At 36.5% G+C, this 18,234-nt stretch overlaps 1 protein-coding gene across 1 annotated transcript; it reads left to right on the top strand.

Moving 5' to 3' along the window:
- Positions 1–11,831: 11,831 nt before the first annotated feature.
- On the top strand, positions 11,832–12,773 carry LOC309866613 (olfactory receptor 4F6-like; the record flags this gene model as incomplete). The annotated part of the gene is made up of 1 exon (XM_082734430.1): positions 11,832–12,773. One exon carries the CDS (start codon positions 11,832–11,834, stop codon positions 12,771–12,773), a length of 942 nt encoding a protein of 313 aa, XP_082590556.1.
- Between the last annotated feature and the right edge of the window lie 5,461 nt (positions 12,774–18,234).

Raw genomic sequence — 18,234 nt, 5'->3', positions numbered from 1 at the left:
TTTTTTTTTTTTAACTGTTACCTTTTTCTTTTTTAACGATTTTTTACTAGTTTATCCAATACATATATTTTTTCTTCTTTATATTTTTCTTAGGTGTTTTCTTTTTTTTTTTAATTCTTTTCTTTTTTTTTCTCTTTTTTCTTTTTTTTTTTTTAATTTCTTCCTTTTTGAACCCCTTTTTATCTCCTTTATCCCCCCTCACGATTTTGGATCTCTTCTAATTTGGTTAAAGCATATTTTCCTGGGGTTGTTGCCACCCTTTTAGTATTTTACTTGCCCCTTCATATACTCTTATCTAGACAAAATGACAAGACGGAAAAATTCAACACAAAAAAAAGAACAAGAGGCAGTACCGAAGGCTAGGGACCTAATCAATACAGACATTGTTAATATGTCAGATCTAGAGTTCAGAATGACAATTCTCAAGGTTCTAGCCGGGCTTGAAAAAGGCATAGAAGATATTAGAAAAACCGACTCGAGAGATATAAAAGCCCTTTCTGGAGAAATAAAAGAACTAAAATCTAACCAAGTTGAAGTCAAAAAAGCTATTAATGAAGTGCAATAAAAAATGGAGGCTCTCACTGCTAGGATAAATGAGGCAGAAGAAAGAATTAGTGATATAGAAGACCAAATGACAGAGAATAAAGAAGCTGAGCAAAAGAGGGACAAACAGCTACTGGACCACGAGGGGAGAATTTGAGAGATAAGTGACACCATAAGACGAAACAACATTAGAATAATTGGGATTCCAGAAGAAGAAGAAAGAGAGAGGGGAGCAGAAAGTATACTAGAGAGAATTATTGGGGAGAATTTCCCCAATATGGCAAAGGGAACGAGCATCAAAATTCAGGAGGTTCAGAGAACGCCCCTCAAAATCAATAAGAATAGGCCCACACCCCGTCACCTAATAGTAAAATTTACAAGTCTCAGTGACAAAGAGAAAATCCTGAAAGCAGCCCGGGAAAAGAAGTCTGTAACATACAATGGTAAAAATATTAGATTGGCAGCTGACTTATCCACAGAGACCTGGCAGGCCAGAAAAAGCTGGCATGATATTTTCAGAGCACTAAACGAGAAAAACATGCAGCCAAGAATACTATATCCAGCTAGGCTATCATTGAAAATAGAAGGAGAGATTAAAAGCTTCCAGGACAAACAACAACTGAAAGAATTTGCAAACACCAAACCAGCTCTACAGGAAATCTTGAAAGGGGTCCTCTAAGCAAAGAGAGATCCTACAAGTGGTAGATCAGAAAGGAACAGAGACCATATACAGTAACAGCCACCTTACAGGCAATACAATGGCCCTAAATTCATATCTCTCAATAGTTACCCTGAATGTTAATAGGCTAAATGCCCCTGTCAAAAGACACAGGGTATCAGAATGGATAAAAAAACAAAACCCATCTATATGTTGCCTCCAAGAAACACATTTTAAGCCCGAAGACACCTCCAGATTTAAATGAGGGGTTGGAAAAGAATTTACCATGCTAATGGACATCAGAAGAAAGCAGGAGTGGCAATCCTTATATCAGATCAATTAGATTTTAAGCCAAAGACTATAATAAGAGATGAGGAAGGACACTATATCATACTTCAAAGGGTCTGTCCAACAAGAAGATTTAACAATTTTAAATATCTATGCCCCCAACGTGGGAGCAGCCAACTATATAAACCAATTAATAACAAAATCAAAGAAACACATCAACAATAATACAATAATAGTAGGGGACTTTAACACTCCCCTCACTGAAATGGACAGATCATCCAAGCAAAAGATCAGCAAGGAAATAAAGGCCTTAAACGACACACTGGACCAGATGTACATCACAGATATATTCAGAACATTTCATCCCAAAGCAACAGAATACACATTCTTCTCTAGTGCACATGGGACATTCTCCAGAATAGATCACATCCTCGGTCCTAAATCAGGACTCAACCGGTATCAAAAGATTGGGATCATTCCCTGCATATTTTCAGACCACAATGCTCTAAAGTTAGAACTCAACCACAAAAGGAAGTTTGAAAAGAACCAAATACATGGAGACTAAACAGCATCCTTCTAAAGAATGAATGGGTCAACCGGGAAATTAAAGAAGAATTGAAAAAAATCATGGAAACAAATGATAATGAAAATACAACGGTTCAAAATCTGTGGGACACAACAAAGGCAGTCCTGAGAGGAAAATATATAGCGGTACAAGCCTTTCTCAAGAAACAAGAAAGGTCTCAGGTACACAACCTAACCCTACACCTAAAGGAGCTGGAAAAAGAACAAGAAAGAAACCCTAAGCCTAGCAGGAAAAGAGAAATCATAAAGATCAGAGCAGAAATCAATGAAATAGAAACAAAAAAAAACAATAGAACAAATCAACGAAAGTAGGAGCTGGTTCTTTGAAAGAATTAATAAAATTGATAAACCCCTGGCCCGACTTATCAAAAAGAAAAGAGAAAGGACCCAAATAAATAAAATCATGAATGAAAGAGGAGAGATCACAACTAACACCAAAGAAATACAAACTATTATAAGAACATACTATGAGCAACTCTACGGCAATAAATTTGACAATCTGGAAGAAATGGATGCATTCCTAGAAACATATAAACTACCACAACTGAACCAGGAAGAAATAGAAAGCCTGAACAGACCCATAACCAGTAAGGAGATTGAAACAGTCATTAAAAATCTCCAAACAAACAAAAGCCCAGGGCCAGACGGCTTACCGGGGGAATTCTACCAAACATTTAAAGAAGAACTAATTCCTATTCTCCTGAAACTGTTCCAAAAAATAGAAATGGAAGGAAAACTTCCAAACTCATTTTATGAGGCCAGCATCACCTTGATCCCAAAACCAGGCAAGGATCCCACCAAAAAAGAGAGCTATAGACCAATATCCTTGATGAACACAGATGCAAAAATACTCAACAAAATACTAGCCAATAGGATTCAACAGTACATTAAAAAGATTATTCACCACGACCAAGTGGGATTTATTCCAGGGCTGCAAGGTTGGTTCAACATCCACAAATCAGTCAATGTGATACAACACATCAATAAAAGTAAGAACAAGAACCATATGATACTCTCAATAGATGCTGAAAAAGCATTTGACAAAGTACAGCATCCCTTCCTGATCAAAATTCTTCAAAGTGTAGGGATAGAGGGCACATACCTCAATATCATCAAAGCCATCTATGAAAAACCCACCGCAAATATCATTCTCAATGGAGAAAAACTGAAAGCTTTTCCGCTAAGTTCAGGAACACGGCAGGGATGTCCATTATCACCACTGCTATTCAACATAGTACTAGAGGTCCTAGCCTCAGCAATCAGACAACAAAAGGAAATTAAAGGCATCCAAATCGGCAAAGAAGAAGCCAAATTATCACTCTTCACAGATGATATGATACTATATGTGGAAAACCCAAAAGACTCCATTCCAAAACTGCTAGAACTTATACAGGAATTCAGTAAAGTGTCAGGATATAAAATCAATGAACAGAAATCAGTTGCATTTCTCTACACCAACAGCAAGACAGAAGAAAGGGAAATTAAGGAGTCAATCCCATTTACAATTGCACCCAAAACCATAAGATACCTAGGAATAAACCTAACCAAAGAGGCACAGAATCTATACTCAGAAAACTATAAAGTACTCATGAAAGAAATTGAGGAAGACACAAAGAAATGGAAAAATGTTCCATGCTCCTGGATTGGAAGAATAAATATTGTGAAAATGTCTATGTTACCTAAAGCAATCTACACATTTAATGCAATTCCTATCAAAGTACCATCCATCTTTTTCAAAGAAATGGAACAAATAATTCTAAAATTTATATGGAACCAGAAAAGACCTCGAATAGCTAAAGGGATATTGAAAAAGAAAGCCAACGTTGGTGGCATCACAATTCCAGACTTCAAGCTCTATTACAAAGCTGTCATCATCAAGACAGCATGGTACTGGCACAAAAACAGACCCATAGATCAATGGAACAGAATAGAGAGCCCAGAAATAGACTCTCAACTCTATGGTCAACTAATCTTCGACAAAGCAGGAAAGAATGTCCAATGGAAAAAAGACAGCCTCTTCAATAAATGGTGCTGGGAAAATTGGACAGCCACATGCAGAAAAATGAAATTGGACCATTTCCTTACACCACACACAAAAATAGACTCAAAATGGATGAAGGACCTCAATGTGCGAAAGGAATCCATCAAAATCTTTGAGGAGAACACAGGCAGCAACCTCTTCGACCTCAGCCGCAGCAACATCTTCCTAGGAACAACACAAAAGGCAAGGGAAGCAAGGGCAAAAATGAACTATTGGGATTTCATCAAGATCAAAAGCTTTTGCACAGCAAAGGAAACAGTTAACAAAATCAAAAGACCACTGACAGAATGGGAGAAGATATTTGCAAATGACATATCAGATAAAGGACTAGTGTCCAGAATCTATAAAGAACTTAGCAAACTCAACACCCAAAGAACAAATAATCCAATCAAGAAATGGGCAGAGGACATGAACAGACATTTCTGTAAAGAAGACATCCAGATGGCCAACAGACACATGAAAAAGTGCTCCATATCACTCAGCATCAGGGAAATACAAATCAAAACCACAATGAGATATCACCTCACACCAGTCAGAATGGCTAAAATCAACAAGTCAGGAAATGACAGATGCTGGCGAGGATGCGGAGAAAGGGGAACCCTCCTACACTGTTGGTGGGAATGCAAGCTGGTGCAACCTCTCTGGAAAACAGCATGGAGGTTCCTCAAAATGTTGAAAATAGAACTGCCCTATGACCCAGCAATTGCACTACTGGGTATTTACCCTAAAGATACAAACGTAGTGATCCAAAGGGGCACGTGTACTCGAATGTTTATAGCAGCAATGTCCACAATAGCCAAACTATGGAAAGAACCTAGATGTCCATCAACAGATGAATGGATCAAGAAGATGTGGTATATATACACAATGGAATACTATGCAGCCATCAAAAGAAATGAAATCTTGCCATTTGCGACAACATGGATGGAACTAGAGCATATCATGCTTAGCGAAATAAGTCAAGCGGAGAAAGACAACTATCATATGATCTCCCTGATATGAGGAAGTGGTGATGCAACATGGAGGCTTAAGTGGGTACGAGAAGAATAAATGAAAGAAGATGGGATTGGGAGGGAGACAAACCATAAGTGACTCTTAATCTCACAAAACAAACTGAGGGTTGCTGGGGGGAGGGGTTTTGGGAGAAGGGGGTGGTATTATGGACATTGGGGAGGGTATGTGTTTTGGTGAGTGCTGTGAAGTGTGTAAACCTGGTGATTCACAGACCTGTACCCCTGGGGATAAAAATATATGTTTATAAAAAATAAAAAATTATATTAAAAAAAATTTTTTTTAATGACTCTATTTGAATTTGAGAGTTTTAGTACATAACTACTCTATAATTCATTACAAGGACTCAAAACAGCTATGAGATGACAGAATACTAAACCTCCATAAAGTTGTTAAAAATACCAACAGAGATTTTCAAATTTAAATTTGTACTACTTTTGGAACTCCCCTGGTTTGTTCAAATTTTAATTCATTATTTTTCAAAATTCCCAGGGAGATAGCTGTTAAGAGTATAAGAGGATAGTTTCCTTAAACTTGATAGTGGTGCCAAACTGATACTATCAGTGGTTCATATAACTCACAATATCACAATGGACAACTAAGGTAAACCTAACATTCTCTAATTTGAAAAAAAAAAAAAAACTATCAGAGCACAAAGACACAGATCATCACATTGAACTATTCAATTTCCCTGGATCTCTTCTGCAAGTTGAGATAATTTACCTTTGGGAAAACCAGTGTACACAAAGACCTGGCTTCCATTAGAAGAAATTATGGACTCTACCTAGTCCTACCATACAGTCCAACTAATTGACTACCTTCCAAATGGTAGGAACTATTTATAACTTTCTGTCATAAGAAAAGGTTGTGATTCAAAAGGGTGTGATCTGTCTGTGTGTTCAATGTCTTGAAGTTCCTGCTGAATGAGACCTGCACCTAAGCAGGTACAAATGAAACCTGCTCTCCAACTCCCCCAAAACTGGTTACATTTTGTTCCCAAACCTTCTTTTCTCTTTATCTCAAGGTTCTTTCTGCTCATGCTCTTTACTTGAATGATTTTCACTCATACACTTATATATATTCTCGTCTCATTTTCACAATTTCAATTGTATTTTAAGGTGAATTTCTCTTTGAAGAGCCCATATCTTTACTAAACTTATATGTGAAAGGGCTTCAAATTTCCATCCCCTTTTTTCTGTGATATTATATTCATGGAAATAAAACTTTGTTTTGTCTATTTCATTCAAACAGAGCACAGTCTAGCAGAGCAAGCTATCTGCATCTTTGGAAAGAAAAATTAATCATCTTTAAAAATCATTATTATTTTTAAAAACTTATCGAATACTTATTATATGACACAGCATGTTTCCCCTGTTTTCCATGTATTGACTCATTTAATCATCACAACAACACTATAAGGTACGTACTATTTTTTTGGTCTTAAAAAAAATTTTTTTTTATTCACAAATAATGTATTTTTAGCCCCAAGGGTACAGGTCTGTGAATCACCAGGTTTACACACTTCACAGCACTCACCATAGCACACAGCTTCCCCAATGTCCATAACCCCACCACCCTCTTCCTACTCACCCCACAACCCTCAGTTTGTTTTGTGAGATTAAGAGTCTTATGGTTTGTCTCCCTTCTGATTCCATCTTGTTTCATTTATTCTTTCCCTTAAGGTAAGTACTATTATCATTCCTAATTTTACAGTTGAGGAAATTCAGGGACAGAGAAGTGAAGCAACTCACCCAAGGACATGTAGTTCATAAATCAAGGAGATAGAGAGTGCAATCCAGGTGGTCTTTCCCCAGAATGTTTGCTATTCATTTTACATAATAATGCTATTTATAAAATTGCTCCTACATAATTTTTCCTATTTCTTTGACTAATTTCAAATTTTCTTTGGAAATTAGAAAATCTGTAAATATCATTTATCATAAATAATGAAAAAAAAAGAGTTCATATTTAGGAAAAAATAAAATCACCTAAAACCCACAACTTAGAGATTCTGTGGTATAAAGTCTAAATATTTCCACATATGCACTTACATTATATGTAATGTTTTGCATTTTATAATCTTTTTTAACTAAATGACAAAATAGGCATATTTTCAGTTTCATTCATCCAAAGTTCTAATTTGTTTCATGTGCACTGAAATCTGTAAACATAGTTTTAAGTGTATATAAAGATTCTGTTCCTCAAATTACTGAATTTTTCCAAATATATGGTGGTGCTTTTCTGTTCAGCAATATTTCTATAGCATGCAATAATACTTCAGTATAATTTCAGGAAAGTTCCAGATATCTGTAGTGACTATACACATTTTGCTGGAGGCAAAAAAAAAAAAAAATGAAGAGCAAAGTTTGTACCTTTGCTAGTTTTATTGTATTGGATTTAGATCTACATGGGAATTGGGGTGTTGAGGTCACTCTGTAAGGACATTGTCATGGCAAGGAGGTCTCTGGCTTACAGACTGGTTTCCACTCTCCCATCAGTGTGAAGGTGTCAATGAGGCCAATTCACAAAGTCATTTGGTGAATATTTCTTCTCCACCATATGTCCCCTAAGGGCTTCTAAGCACCTGATTTTCTTCCCATGTCTTCTTGAACTTTCCCTTATGAACATTAGTGAATAGTGCCTACCTTGTGCCAGAAATTATGCTAACTACTGGGGTATACAAAGTTGGCTAAAGGCTCCTTTTTCAAAGAAGTCATAGATGATAATGAAGACTAATATGCATAAGAAATTATAATATGCTTTATTAAAAAGGAGATAGAAGATTTAACAATAGTTTATAGACATTATTTTGCATGGGGTCATCAATACATACTTCAAGGTAACTAGCATTTAATCTAAGTTTGAAGGATAAAGGAAAAGGGGAATTAACATTTCTGTCAGATAGTTATACCCATATATTCTCTAACCTTCATAACATCTGGTGAAGTTAGTCATCTCTAATTTTATGGACAAATAAATATCTTCAGCATAACTGATTACCTTACTCTAGTTTATATAACTCACAAGTGGCAACCAGGTTATTAGGTCTAAGAGCAAAAGACAGTTCCACTTTGTAACGACAAGTAATACTTAGATGAAAGTATATGAAAGAGCTGAAATGTGAAAAAAAATTGTAAAGTGTTCAGTTCATAAAGGTTCTTATATGATACACAATTGAATTTTATTTTTAAGGTTTATTATTTTTATTTATTTGAGAGAGATAGAGAGGGTAGGGAGGTGCAGACGGCGTAGGAAAAAGAGGGAGAGAATCCTGAGCAGTCTCTGTGCTGAGTGCTGATACAGACACAAGCCTTGATCCCATAAACCTGAGATCATGACCTGAGCAAAAACTGAGTTGGTCACTTAACCTACTGAGCCATCCGGGCACCCCTACAATTGAATTTTAAATATCCTGAATGATAGAACCAAAGGCTTAGAATAGAGAGTAATAGGACCATATTTGAGTTTTAGATAGATAGATCTGAAAGCAGAGTGTAGAAAAGAGACTAAACTTACCTAAAATTGGAGAGAGAAATCATTTGGAAATGAAAAATATATAAATCTGAGATAAAACTGACAGTGGAAATGAAGACCAGGACACAAAACAGAAATATTCAGGAGGTACAATTTCCCATCTGTCATATAAGGTAAGAGGGGAGAAAAGTTGCCTCAGAGATTCTTGGATTAAGCACCTAAGAGATAATGGTCATATTTCCTAAGACATTAAAAAGAGGATAAAATCATGAACTTCGATTTGCACAATTTAACTTTGAAGTGTTTGAGGGATGTCTATTTATGTACTACAGTAATTCTTGGATATATTATGCTAGAGTTCAGGAATAGAACTATAGATATAGAAATCTTTTAAGTGAGGAGTAGTTAAAAGAATGAAGAATGCTTGAAATGAAAAAATATATATATTTTAGGTCTCCTGAGTTACATAGGAACACTCAAAAATAAGCAGGAAAAAAATCCATGCATCAGTGAAAGAAGTTAGAGATAAAGGAGAGAAAGCAAGAGAGCTCTGTTACACAAATACTAAGAATGTAAAAATACATTCAGCTTTAGTAAGTTAATAATGCCTGACTTACAGTCTCTTAAAGTTTTTTAAATTTTATTCAATTATAAGATAACAGAATGTAGATCTTTTTTAATAAATATATTTTTTCAGTGCTCCAAAATTCAATGTTTTTGCACCATACCCAGTGCTTCATGCAATACATGTCCTCCATAATACCCAATATTTTATTTATTTGACAGAGAGAGTGAGAGAGAGGGGACAAGCAGGAGTAGTGGGAGATGGAGAAGCAAGCTCCGCACTGAGCAGGGAGCCCAATGCTGAGCTTGGGATCCCAGAGCTCTGGGATCATGACCTGAGCCGAAGGCAGACCTGAACCACCCAGGTGTCCTCAGAAGGCAGACATTTGCTGACATCCGTCAAAGACCTTTTAGACTGGATTATATTTCTGTCTGTTCATAATATCATCTTAAACATATAGACTCTCAAAGGTCATGATTGCTGCATCTTTGGGCACCACATTAATATCGAATGCAGGAATGGAAGAGCTAGAAGAGACTTCTCTACATTAATCTTTGTATTTTAATCTGAGGGGAAAAAAAAAAAAAAAACTTCTACAGAAGTCATTGTTTTGTATCTCATCAAAAATCAGCTACATGCCCCTCTGACACCAATCCATGGCCAAGTCACATAGATTATTCATATTTCATCCCATGGCTAAAATGAGAACCTAGCTTCTTATAAAATTCAGAAATTTCCATCAAATACCTAAAGAGATAGGTTTTCTCTCTTTTAGAGATTATAAAAAAATATAAGGAACAAGAAATCAGTTGGCAAGGTAAAGAACGGCTTATTGTTAGTGTTTTCCTGTTCTTGGTGTAGGACTTGCCTGTGCCAAATAATAAAAACACTAGCATTCTGTAAAATGCCATCCAGTTACCAGCCATTTTATTCCTTGACCCAAAATTCATTCATGTATATTAGTGCTCTCTAAGCAAGGAAGCCTGTACCTTTCTAGTTAAAATTAGGTATGAAAAATGAAGGTTTTCTTCATAGTATACCCAGAAATCATCATTTGTTGAAAATTTTGGTAACAAAATAATAACAATAGTAATAATTAATAATCCATTTCTATCATATGTATGCATACTCTACTCCAACCATATATTTCACAGAATTCTTTTTCCTGTTCTTGCCCCTCTCTCTCTTATTGCTTTCCTTTCAATTTCTTTCCATAATTATTATTTTGGTTATGCTCAACACAGTGTAGCTACCATACCTGACAGTGTCATTGACTATATTCTCTGTGCTGTAACTTTCATTCCATTATAGCAAGTCTTATATCCCACTCCACTTTACACTATTTTGTCCATCCCTTAACCACCCTCTCCTTGGAAACTACCAGTTTATTCTCTGTATTTGTATGTCCATTTCCTCCTTTTCATGATTTTTATTAAAACACATGGTTAATATAGAAAACTACAAAACATAGGTGGTCAATATTTTTAGTATTAAAAATACCTAAAATGTCATTATCCAAAATGATCTAAAATGTTGACTCATAATTTACATATTTTTCTAATGTATAATTATAAAGAGCACACCAAATGCATATTCCTTTGTAAATAATTAATCTTAATAATTTAGTGGACATCTCAGCAAGTCTAAATTTGCTTCTTTATGATGGCCAACCTCATCTTACCAAATCCCCCTTTCTGAATATCTTCTCATTTCTAACCTTATCTTTGAAATGTACCTTTAATTTTTCCTTTTACATTAAATAATGAATGGACCCAAATGCACGTTATATATACGTATGTTCAACCTTTCTCTTTTTCTTAAGATTTACTTATTTATTGGAGAGAGAGAGAGAGCACGCACAAATGGGAGGGGCAAAGAGAGAGGGAAAAAGAATGTCCTGCTGAGCACAGAGGCCAGCAAGGGGCCCCACATAGAGCTCTGACTCCACACAGGGCTCTATCTCATGATCTGCACATCACAACCTGAGGCAAAACCAAAAAGTTATAGCGTTTCACCAGTTTAAAGTACATTTTAATTATCCAAGGCATTGGTTGCAGTCACAATATTGGAAACTATCAGAGGGCTAAGCCTATTCATTTTAAGCTATGATTCCTCTTAGAGTCAACACTCTTACACTCATTGTCTGGTCACTTCATTATTGCATGAGTGATTAATGCTTGAACTTTTGCAGTACAAAGTAAAAGAATAATCAAAGAGTACATTCTGCTACAGTATTTGTGCACAAATATGATTAAGGGTTTGAACATTCAAATTATGGCTGTTTATGACACAGAAGTCATTTTCTTGAATATATATGGAGAATACAGAAAAAGCCCAAATTTTATACAATGAGCATGGTAAAGAAGGTCTCTACCAGGAAGATGTTACTCTTTACTGCTAAACCTCCACTTTACCTGCTTTATTCTCACATGATTTTGTTCCCTGTCACCCAAGACTAACTTTTGATTTTTTATTTTCTATATTTTTCTTCCTTTCCCCTTTCTCCTCTGTATGTGTTCTAACTTCTAAATTAGACACTTGCAACATATTTTACACAAAATCACTGATGGGCAAACAACATGTCAATGTTCAGTTCCCATATTTCTCAATTCTACCTTATTTTCTACCGTTAGAATACTTCAGCATCTTCTCTACTGATTGAGCCAATGGATACAACAAATGATTCTGTGGTGTCTGAATTTGTATTGATTGGACTTTCAAATTCGTGGGAGATGCATCTTTTTCTCTTTTGGTTCTTCTCTGTGTTCTACATGGGAATTATCCTGGGAAACCTCTTCATTGTGTTCACGGTAATTATTGAATCTCATTTACACACCCCCATGTACTTCTTGTTAGCCAACTTCTCTCTCCTTGATCTAGGTCTGTCCTCTACCACAGTGCCCAAAACAATCACTAATCTTTTCACTGACTGTAAAATCATTTCATTTCCAAAATGCATGATACAGATATTTTTTATTCATGTCATGGGTGGAGGTGAGATGGTGCTGCTCATAGCCATGGCATATGACCGGTACACTGCAATCTGTAAGCCTCTCCACTATCTGACCATCATGAGCCCCAAAACGTGTGTTTCCTTTGTAGTGACTGCCTGGATAGTGGGGATAATTCATGCCGTGTCTCAGTTTGTTTTTGTCATAAACTTGCCCTTCTGTGGCCCTAATGAAGTAGATAGTTTTTACTGTGATTTTCCCCGGGTCATGAAACTCGCTTGTGTAGACACTTACAAGCTGGAGTTTGTAATCATCGCTAACAGTGGGTTCATATCCATGGCTACCTTCTTCTCTTTAATTATATCCTATATCTTCATTTTGGTCACTGTCTGGAAACGTTCTTCAGGGGACTTGTCCAAAGCATTTGTCACACTGTCAGCTCACATCACTGTAGTGATTTTGTTTTTTACACCATGCATGTTCCTATACGTGTGGCCTTTCCCCACAACATCACTGGATAAGTGCTTGTTCATTGTTGACTTTGCTATCACCCCCCTCTTGAATCCTGCCATCTATACATTAAGAAACAAAGACATGAGAGTGGCCATGAGAAGACTGAGCAAACGGATTGTGGGTCCTAGTGGGATCTCACAATGAATGGAGCAGATCCACATACAACATGCTTGGGCTCACCAAAACCCCTGCAAGTCATGTGATTGCCATCATTACAATGGTAAGAACTACTATTGTCATGACAGTTCAACAAAACTCTCCCTGTAGAGATGGATTATTGAGTCAGAGGTGACGTTATTTTGCTAATGACAGAGAATAAATTGACATCACCAACTTACATTGAAAAGAAGGTGAGAACAGAAAACTGAGCTAATTCATAGGAGTAAACTTACATTCAAATACCATTTTCTGTAACTTGCTAATTGTATTTACTCTCAATTATGAAGACATGCCTCAAACAAATGATAAATATATCTCATGGTAACCTATGGATTTAATAGATAAAATGTGACTTTGAGTCAATCAAAATCAATAAATTCTACTTTGAATTTTTATTTTAGTTTGAGTTTAACTTAGAATAAGAAACAAAATCAACTATTTGTTATTTAGATTAAGCAAGCTGTTTTAGTTGTTTAGATTTGATTGGCTGTAAATAAAGAAGGATAATTCTTTGCACTATAAATACTTCAAATAAATACAAACCAGATTTCTGAGATTTTGTCTCACTTTCTACTATTCTAAAGATGAAGATTTTTAAATATTCAACATCCTAGTTTATTCTTTAAAAAATATATAAAAGTAATTGCTCTTTCAGGACACCTAGGTGGCTCTGTCTGTTAAACATCTGCCTTTGGCTCAAGTTATGATCTCAGGGTCCTGAGACTGAGCCCCATGTGGGACTCCCTGCTCAGCAGAGAGCCTGCCTTTTATTCTCCCTTGCAACTGCCCCCAGATTGTGCTCTCTCTCAAATAAATTAAATGTATTTATTTTAATAAATTAATAAATTCTTTCAAGAATATAAAATCTTGAAAAAATTAATTAATTAAAATATAAAACTAATAACTGTTTCACAAAAGAATAATCACCCTAGGATGTATGTTTAGAGATTCTGGTTTCTTTGAATATGGTTTCCTGACCTTACAAAATGTTCCCCCAAAAGTTTATGTATCTTAGATAAGTAAAAATCAAAACTGGTAAGGCATATTCAATTTGATTGAGCACTTCTAATTTGGAATAAGTGCTTTATTAAAGTACACATGTTTTCATTTACTTGTTTATACTTCTCTGAAAATAAAATCTGTTCAATTAAGGAAAATAATGCCTATGTTTTTTGTCCAGTGTTTCTCCAGGAACCTTTTCAATAACATATCTGCTACTCCATGTAAATTAATCATTAATACTTCTTTTAAAGCTTTGGTATTCATCTGGATGGAAAGTTCTTTACTTGATCATTGCTAACCACTCCCTCTTATAAATAATCCACTGAGCTTCTGAGATAGTACAGTCTCCCTCTTTTCCACCTACTCTTAGGGAATTCCTTCCCAGTAACAGTTTTCTGGGGTTCTCTCATCTGATCCACCACCCAACTCAGTGTTCCTCAGAATTGCATCTTTGGTCTTTTCTCACTCCATATTCTTTCCCTAGGGAACACCCATTCCCTTGGCTTTAATTACCATCTCTGCTAAGACCTTTTATTCTTAGGCCAGGGTATTATTTCTTGAGTTCCTACTTCATAAATCTAACTGTTTACTGACTTGATGCTTCAAGGGCATCTCCCACTCAGCAGACCTGAAACTAAACTGTCTCATCATTAATCATATTAATTCCAACCTCTAAACACCTCCTAAATATGTCCTTTGTTTTCTAACAAATGTCACCATTCTTGTCTAATTCTTCACATGTCATTTTTCAAACTGAGTATGAGTCACTATGTGTCTTCTCCCTTCAAAGCTGATTTGCCTTTATTCCCATTATCTACATACAGAATGAGAGATTTTATAAGTATAAATTTAAGTACATGATTTTTCTCCTTAAAACCCCTCACATACTTGTCAGTGCTCTTAAATTAAAATATAAACTATATTTTAAGATTTATGAGGTGACCAAGACCTGGCCCCTCATCCTCTTCTCCTGGATAGAGGACAATTCCAGAGGAAATTTTATTTTCTTTTGCTTACCTAAAACTTCATTTTTCTCTGGGCACCAAGTGGCTCAGTTCCTTAAGCGTCAGAGTCTTGGTTTCAGCTCAAGTCATGATCTCATGCTCATGAAATTGAACCCAGAGTTCAGTACTACATCAGGCACTGTGCTCAGGACAGAGTCTGCTTGAGGCTCTACCCCTCTGTCTCTCTCTCTATCTCTAAAATAAAATAAGTTTAAAAATCTCTCTTTTTTGCCATTAAAAAAGTTAATTGGAGCACAGAAGAAATGCTTAAATCACAAGAGTAATACAGAATTTTAAATAAAGTATAATCAAAGGAAATGAATATGCATCATTCACAGGCATAAAGAGGAAGAAACATGGAAATGAGTCTTGGAGCACACTCAGTGGTCTTCTGTCCCTATCTGTTTTGAAACTTTCTTTAGAAATAAAAAAAAAATCAATTCGTGGACGAATGGATAAGGAAAATGTGGTCATTATACACTATGGAGTATTATGCCTCCATCAGAAAGGATGAATACCCAACTTTTGTAGCAACATGGACAGGACTGGAAGAGATTCTACTGAGTGAAATAAGTCAAGCAGAGAGAGTCAATTATCATATGGTTTCACTTATTTGTGGAGCATAACATAATAGCATGGAGGACATGGGGAGATGCAGAGGAGAAGGGAGTTGAGGGAAATTGGAAGGGAAGTGAACCATGAGAGACTATGGACTCTGAAACACAATCTGAGGGGTTTAAAGTGGCGGGGGGCGGGTGGGAGGTTGGGGTACCAGGTGGTGGGTATTATAGAAGGCACGGATTACATGGAGTACTGGATGTGGTGAAAAAACAATGAATAATATTATGCTGAAAATAAATAAAAAATAAATTTTAAAAAAAGGAAATAAATACATAAAATATTTTTTAAAAAATTCATTCTCTCTCATCTTGAGACTTTGTACTGGATAATCACTCTGTCTCAAACATCTATCCTTCATGTTTTGTTTATTAATATCTATTCATTCTTCAACTCTCAGTTTCAACATCTTTTTTTATTTTTTTTAATTTATTTTCAACATAACAGTATTCATTGTATTTGTACCACACCCAGTGATCCATGCAATCCGTGCCCTTTATAATACCCACAACCTGGTACCCCGACCACCCACCCCCCGCCACTTCAAACCCCTGAGATTGATTTCAGAGTCCATAGTCTCTCATGATTCACCTCCCATTCCAATTTCTCCCAAATCCCTTCTCCTTTCTTTCTTTCTTATTTTTTTTAAGATTTTATTTATTTATTTGACAGAGAGAGATCACAAGTAGGCATAGAGGCAGGCAGAGAGAGATAGAGGAGGAAGCAGGCTCCCTGCTGAGCAGAGAGCCCGATGCGGGACTCGATCCCAGGACCCTGAGATCATGACCTGAGCCGAAGGCAGCGGCTTAACCCACTGAGCCACCCAGGCGCCCTCCCTTCTCCTTTCTAACTCCTCATATCCTCCATGCTATTTGTTATGCTCCCGAAATAAGTGAAACCATATGAGAATTGACTCTCTCTGCTTGACTTATTTCACTCAGCAGAATCTCTTCCAGTCCCGTCCATGTTGCTACAAAAGTTGGGTATTTGTCCTTTCTGATGGATGCATAATACTCCATAGTGTATATGGACCACATCTTTCTTATCCATTCGTCCATTGAAGGGCATCTTGGTTCTTTCCACAGTTTGGCGACTGTGGCCATTGCTGCTAAAAACATTGGGGTAGAGATGGCCCTTCTTTTCTACATCTGTATCTTTGGGGTAAATACCCAAGAGTGCAATGGCAGGGTCATTGGGAAGTTCTATTTTGAATTTCTTGAGGAATCTCCACACTGTTCTCCAAAGTGGCTGCACCAACTTGCATTCCCACCAACAGTGGAAGAGGGTTCCCCTTTCTCCACATCCCCTCCAACACATGTTGTTTCCTGTCTTGCTAATCTTGGCCATTCTAACTGGTGTAAGGTGATATCTCAATGTGGTTTTAATTTGAATCTCCCTGATGGCTAGTGATGATGAACATTTTTTCATGTGTCTGATAGCCATTTGTATGTATTCATTGGAGAAGTGTCTGTTCATATCTTCTGCCCATTTTTTGATATGACTCTCTGTTTTGTGTGTGTTGAGTTTGAGGAGTTCTTTATGGAGCCTGGATATCAACCTTTTGTCTGTACTGTCATTTGCAAATATCTTCTCCCATTTCGTGGGTTGCCTCTTTGTTTTCTTGACTATTTCCTTTGCTATGCAGAAGCTCTTGATTTTGATGAAGTCTGAAAAGTTCATTTTCACTTTTGTTTCCTTTGCCTTTGGAGACATATCTTGAAAGAAGTTGCTGTGGCTGATATAGAAGAGGTTACTGCCTATGTTCTCCTCTAGGATTCTGATGGATTCCTGTCTCATGTTGAGGTCTTTTATCCATTTTGAGTTTATCTTTGTGTACGGTGTAAGAGAATGGTTGAGTTTCATTCTTCTACATATAGCTGTCCAGTTTTTCCAGCACCATTTATTGAATAGACTGTCTTTTTTCCACTGTATATTTTTTACTGTTTTGGCAAAGATTATTTGCCCATAGAGTTGAGGGTCCATATCTGGGCTCTCCACTCTGTTCCACTGGTCTATGTATCTGTTTTTATGCCAGTACCATGCTGTCTTGGTGATCACTGCTTTGTAGTACAGCTTGAAATCAGGTAATGTGATGCCACCAGTTTTATTTTTGTTTTTCAACATTTCCTTAGGGATTCAGGGTCTCTTCTGATTCCCTACAAATTTTTGGATTATTTGCTCCAGTTCTTTGAAGAATACCAGCGGAATTTTGATTGGAATGGTGTTAAATGTATAGATTGCTCTAGGCAGTATAGACATTTTAACAATGTTTATTCTTCCGATCCAAGAGCATAAAATGGTCTTCCATCTTATTGTGTCTTCTTCAACTTCTTTCATGAGTGTTCTGTAGTTCCTCGAGTAGATCCTTTACCGCTTTAGTTAGGTTGATTCCCAGGTATCTTATGGTTCTTGGTGCTAGAATCAATGGAATCAATTCTCTAATTTTCCTTTCTGTATTTTCATTGTTAGGGTATAAGAAAGCCACTAATTTCTGTACATTGACTTTGTATCCTGCCACGTTGCTGAATTGCTGTATGAGTTCTAGTAGTTTGGGGGTGGAGTCTTTGGGGTTTCCCATATAAAGAATCATGTCATCTGCGAAGAGAGAGAGTTTGACTTCTTCATTGCCAATTTGGATACCTTTTATTTCTCTTTGTTGTCTGATTGCTGTTGCTAGGACTTCTAATACAAGAGTGGTGAGAGTGGGCATTCTTGTCTTGTTCCTGATCTCAATGGGAAGGCTGCCAGCTTTTTCCCATTGAGGATGATATTTGCTGTGGGTCTTTCATACATAGATTTGATGAAGTTCAGGACTGTTCTCT

The sequence above is a fragment of the Mustela nivalis genome, assembly GCF_964662115.1.
Source record: "Mustela nivalis genome assembly, chromosome: 6".
Taxonomy (NCBI): domain Eukaryota; kingdom Metazoa; phylum Chordata; class Mammalia; order Carnivora; family Mustelidae; genus Mustela; species Mustela nivalis.
Note: the sequence above shows the minus strand (reverse complement) of the source record. Positions and strands in the feature narration are given on the sequence as shown.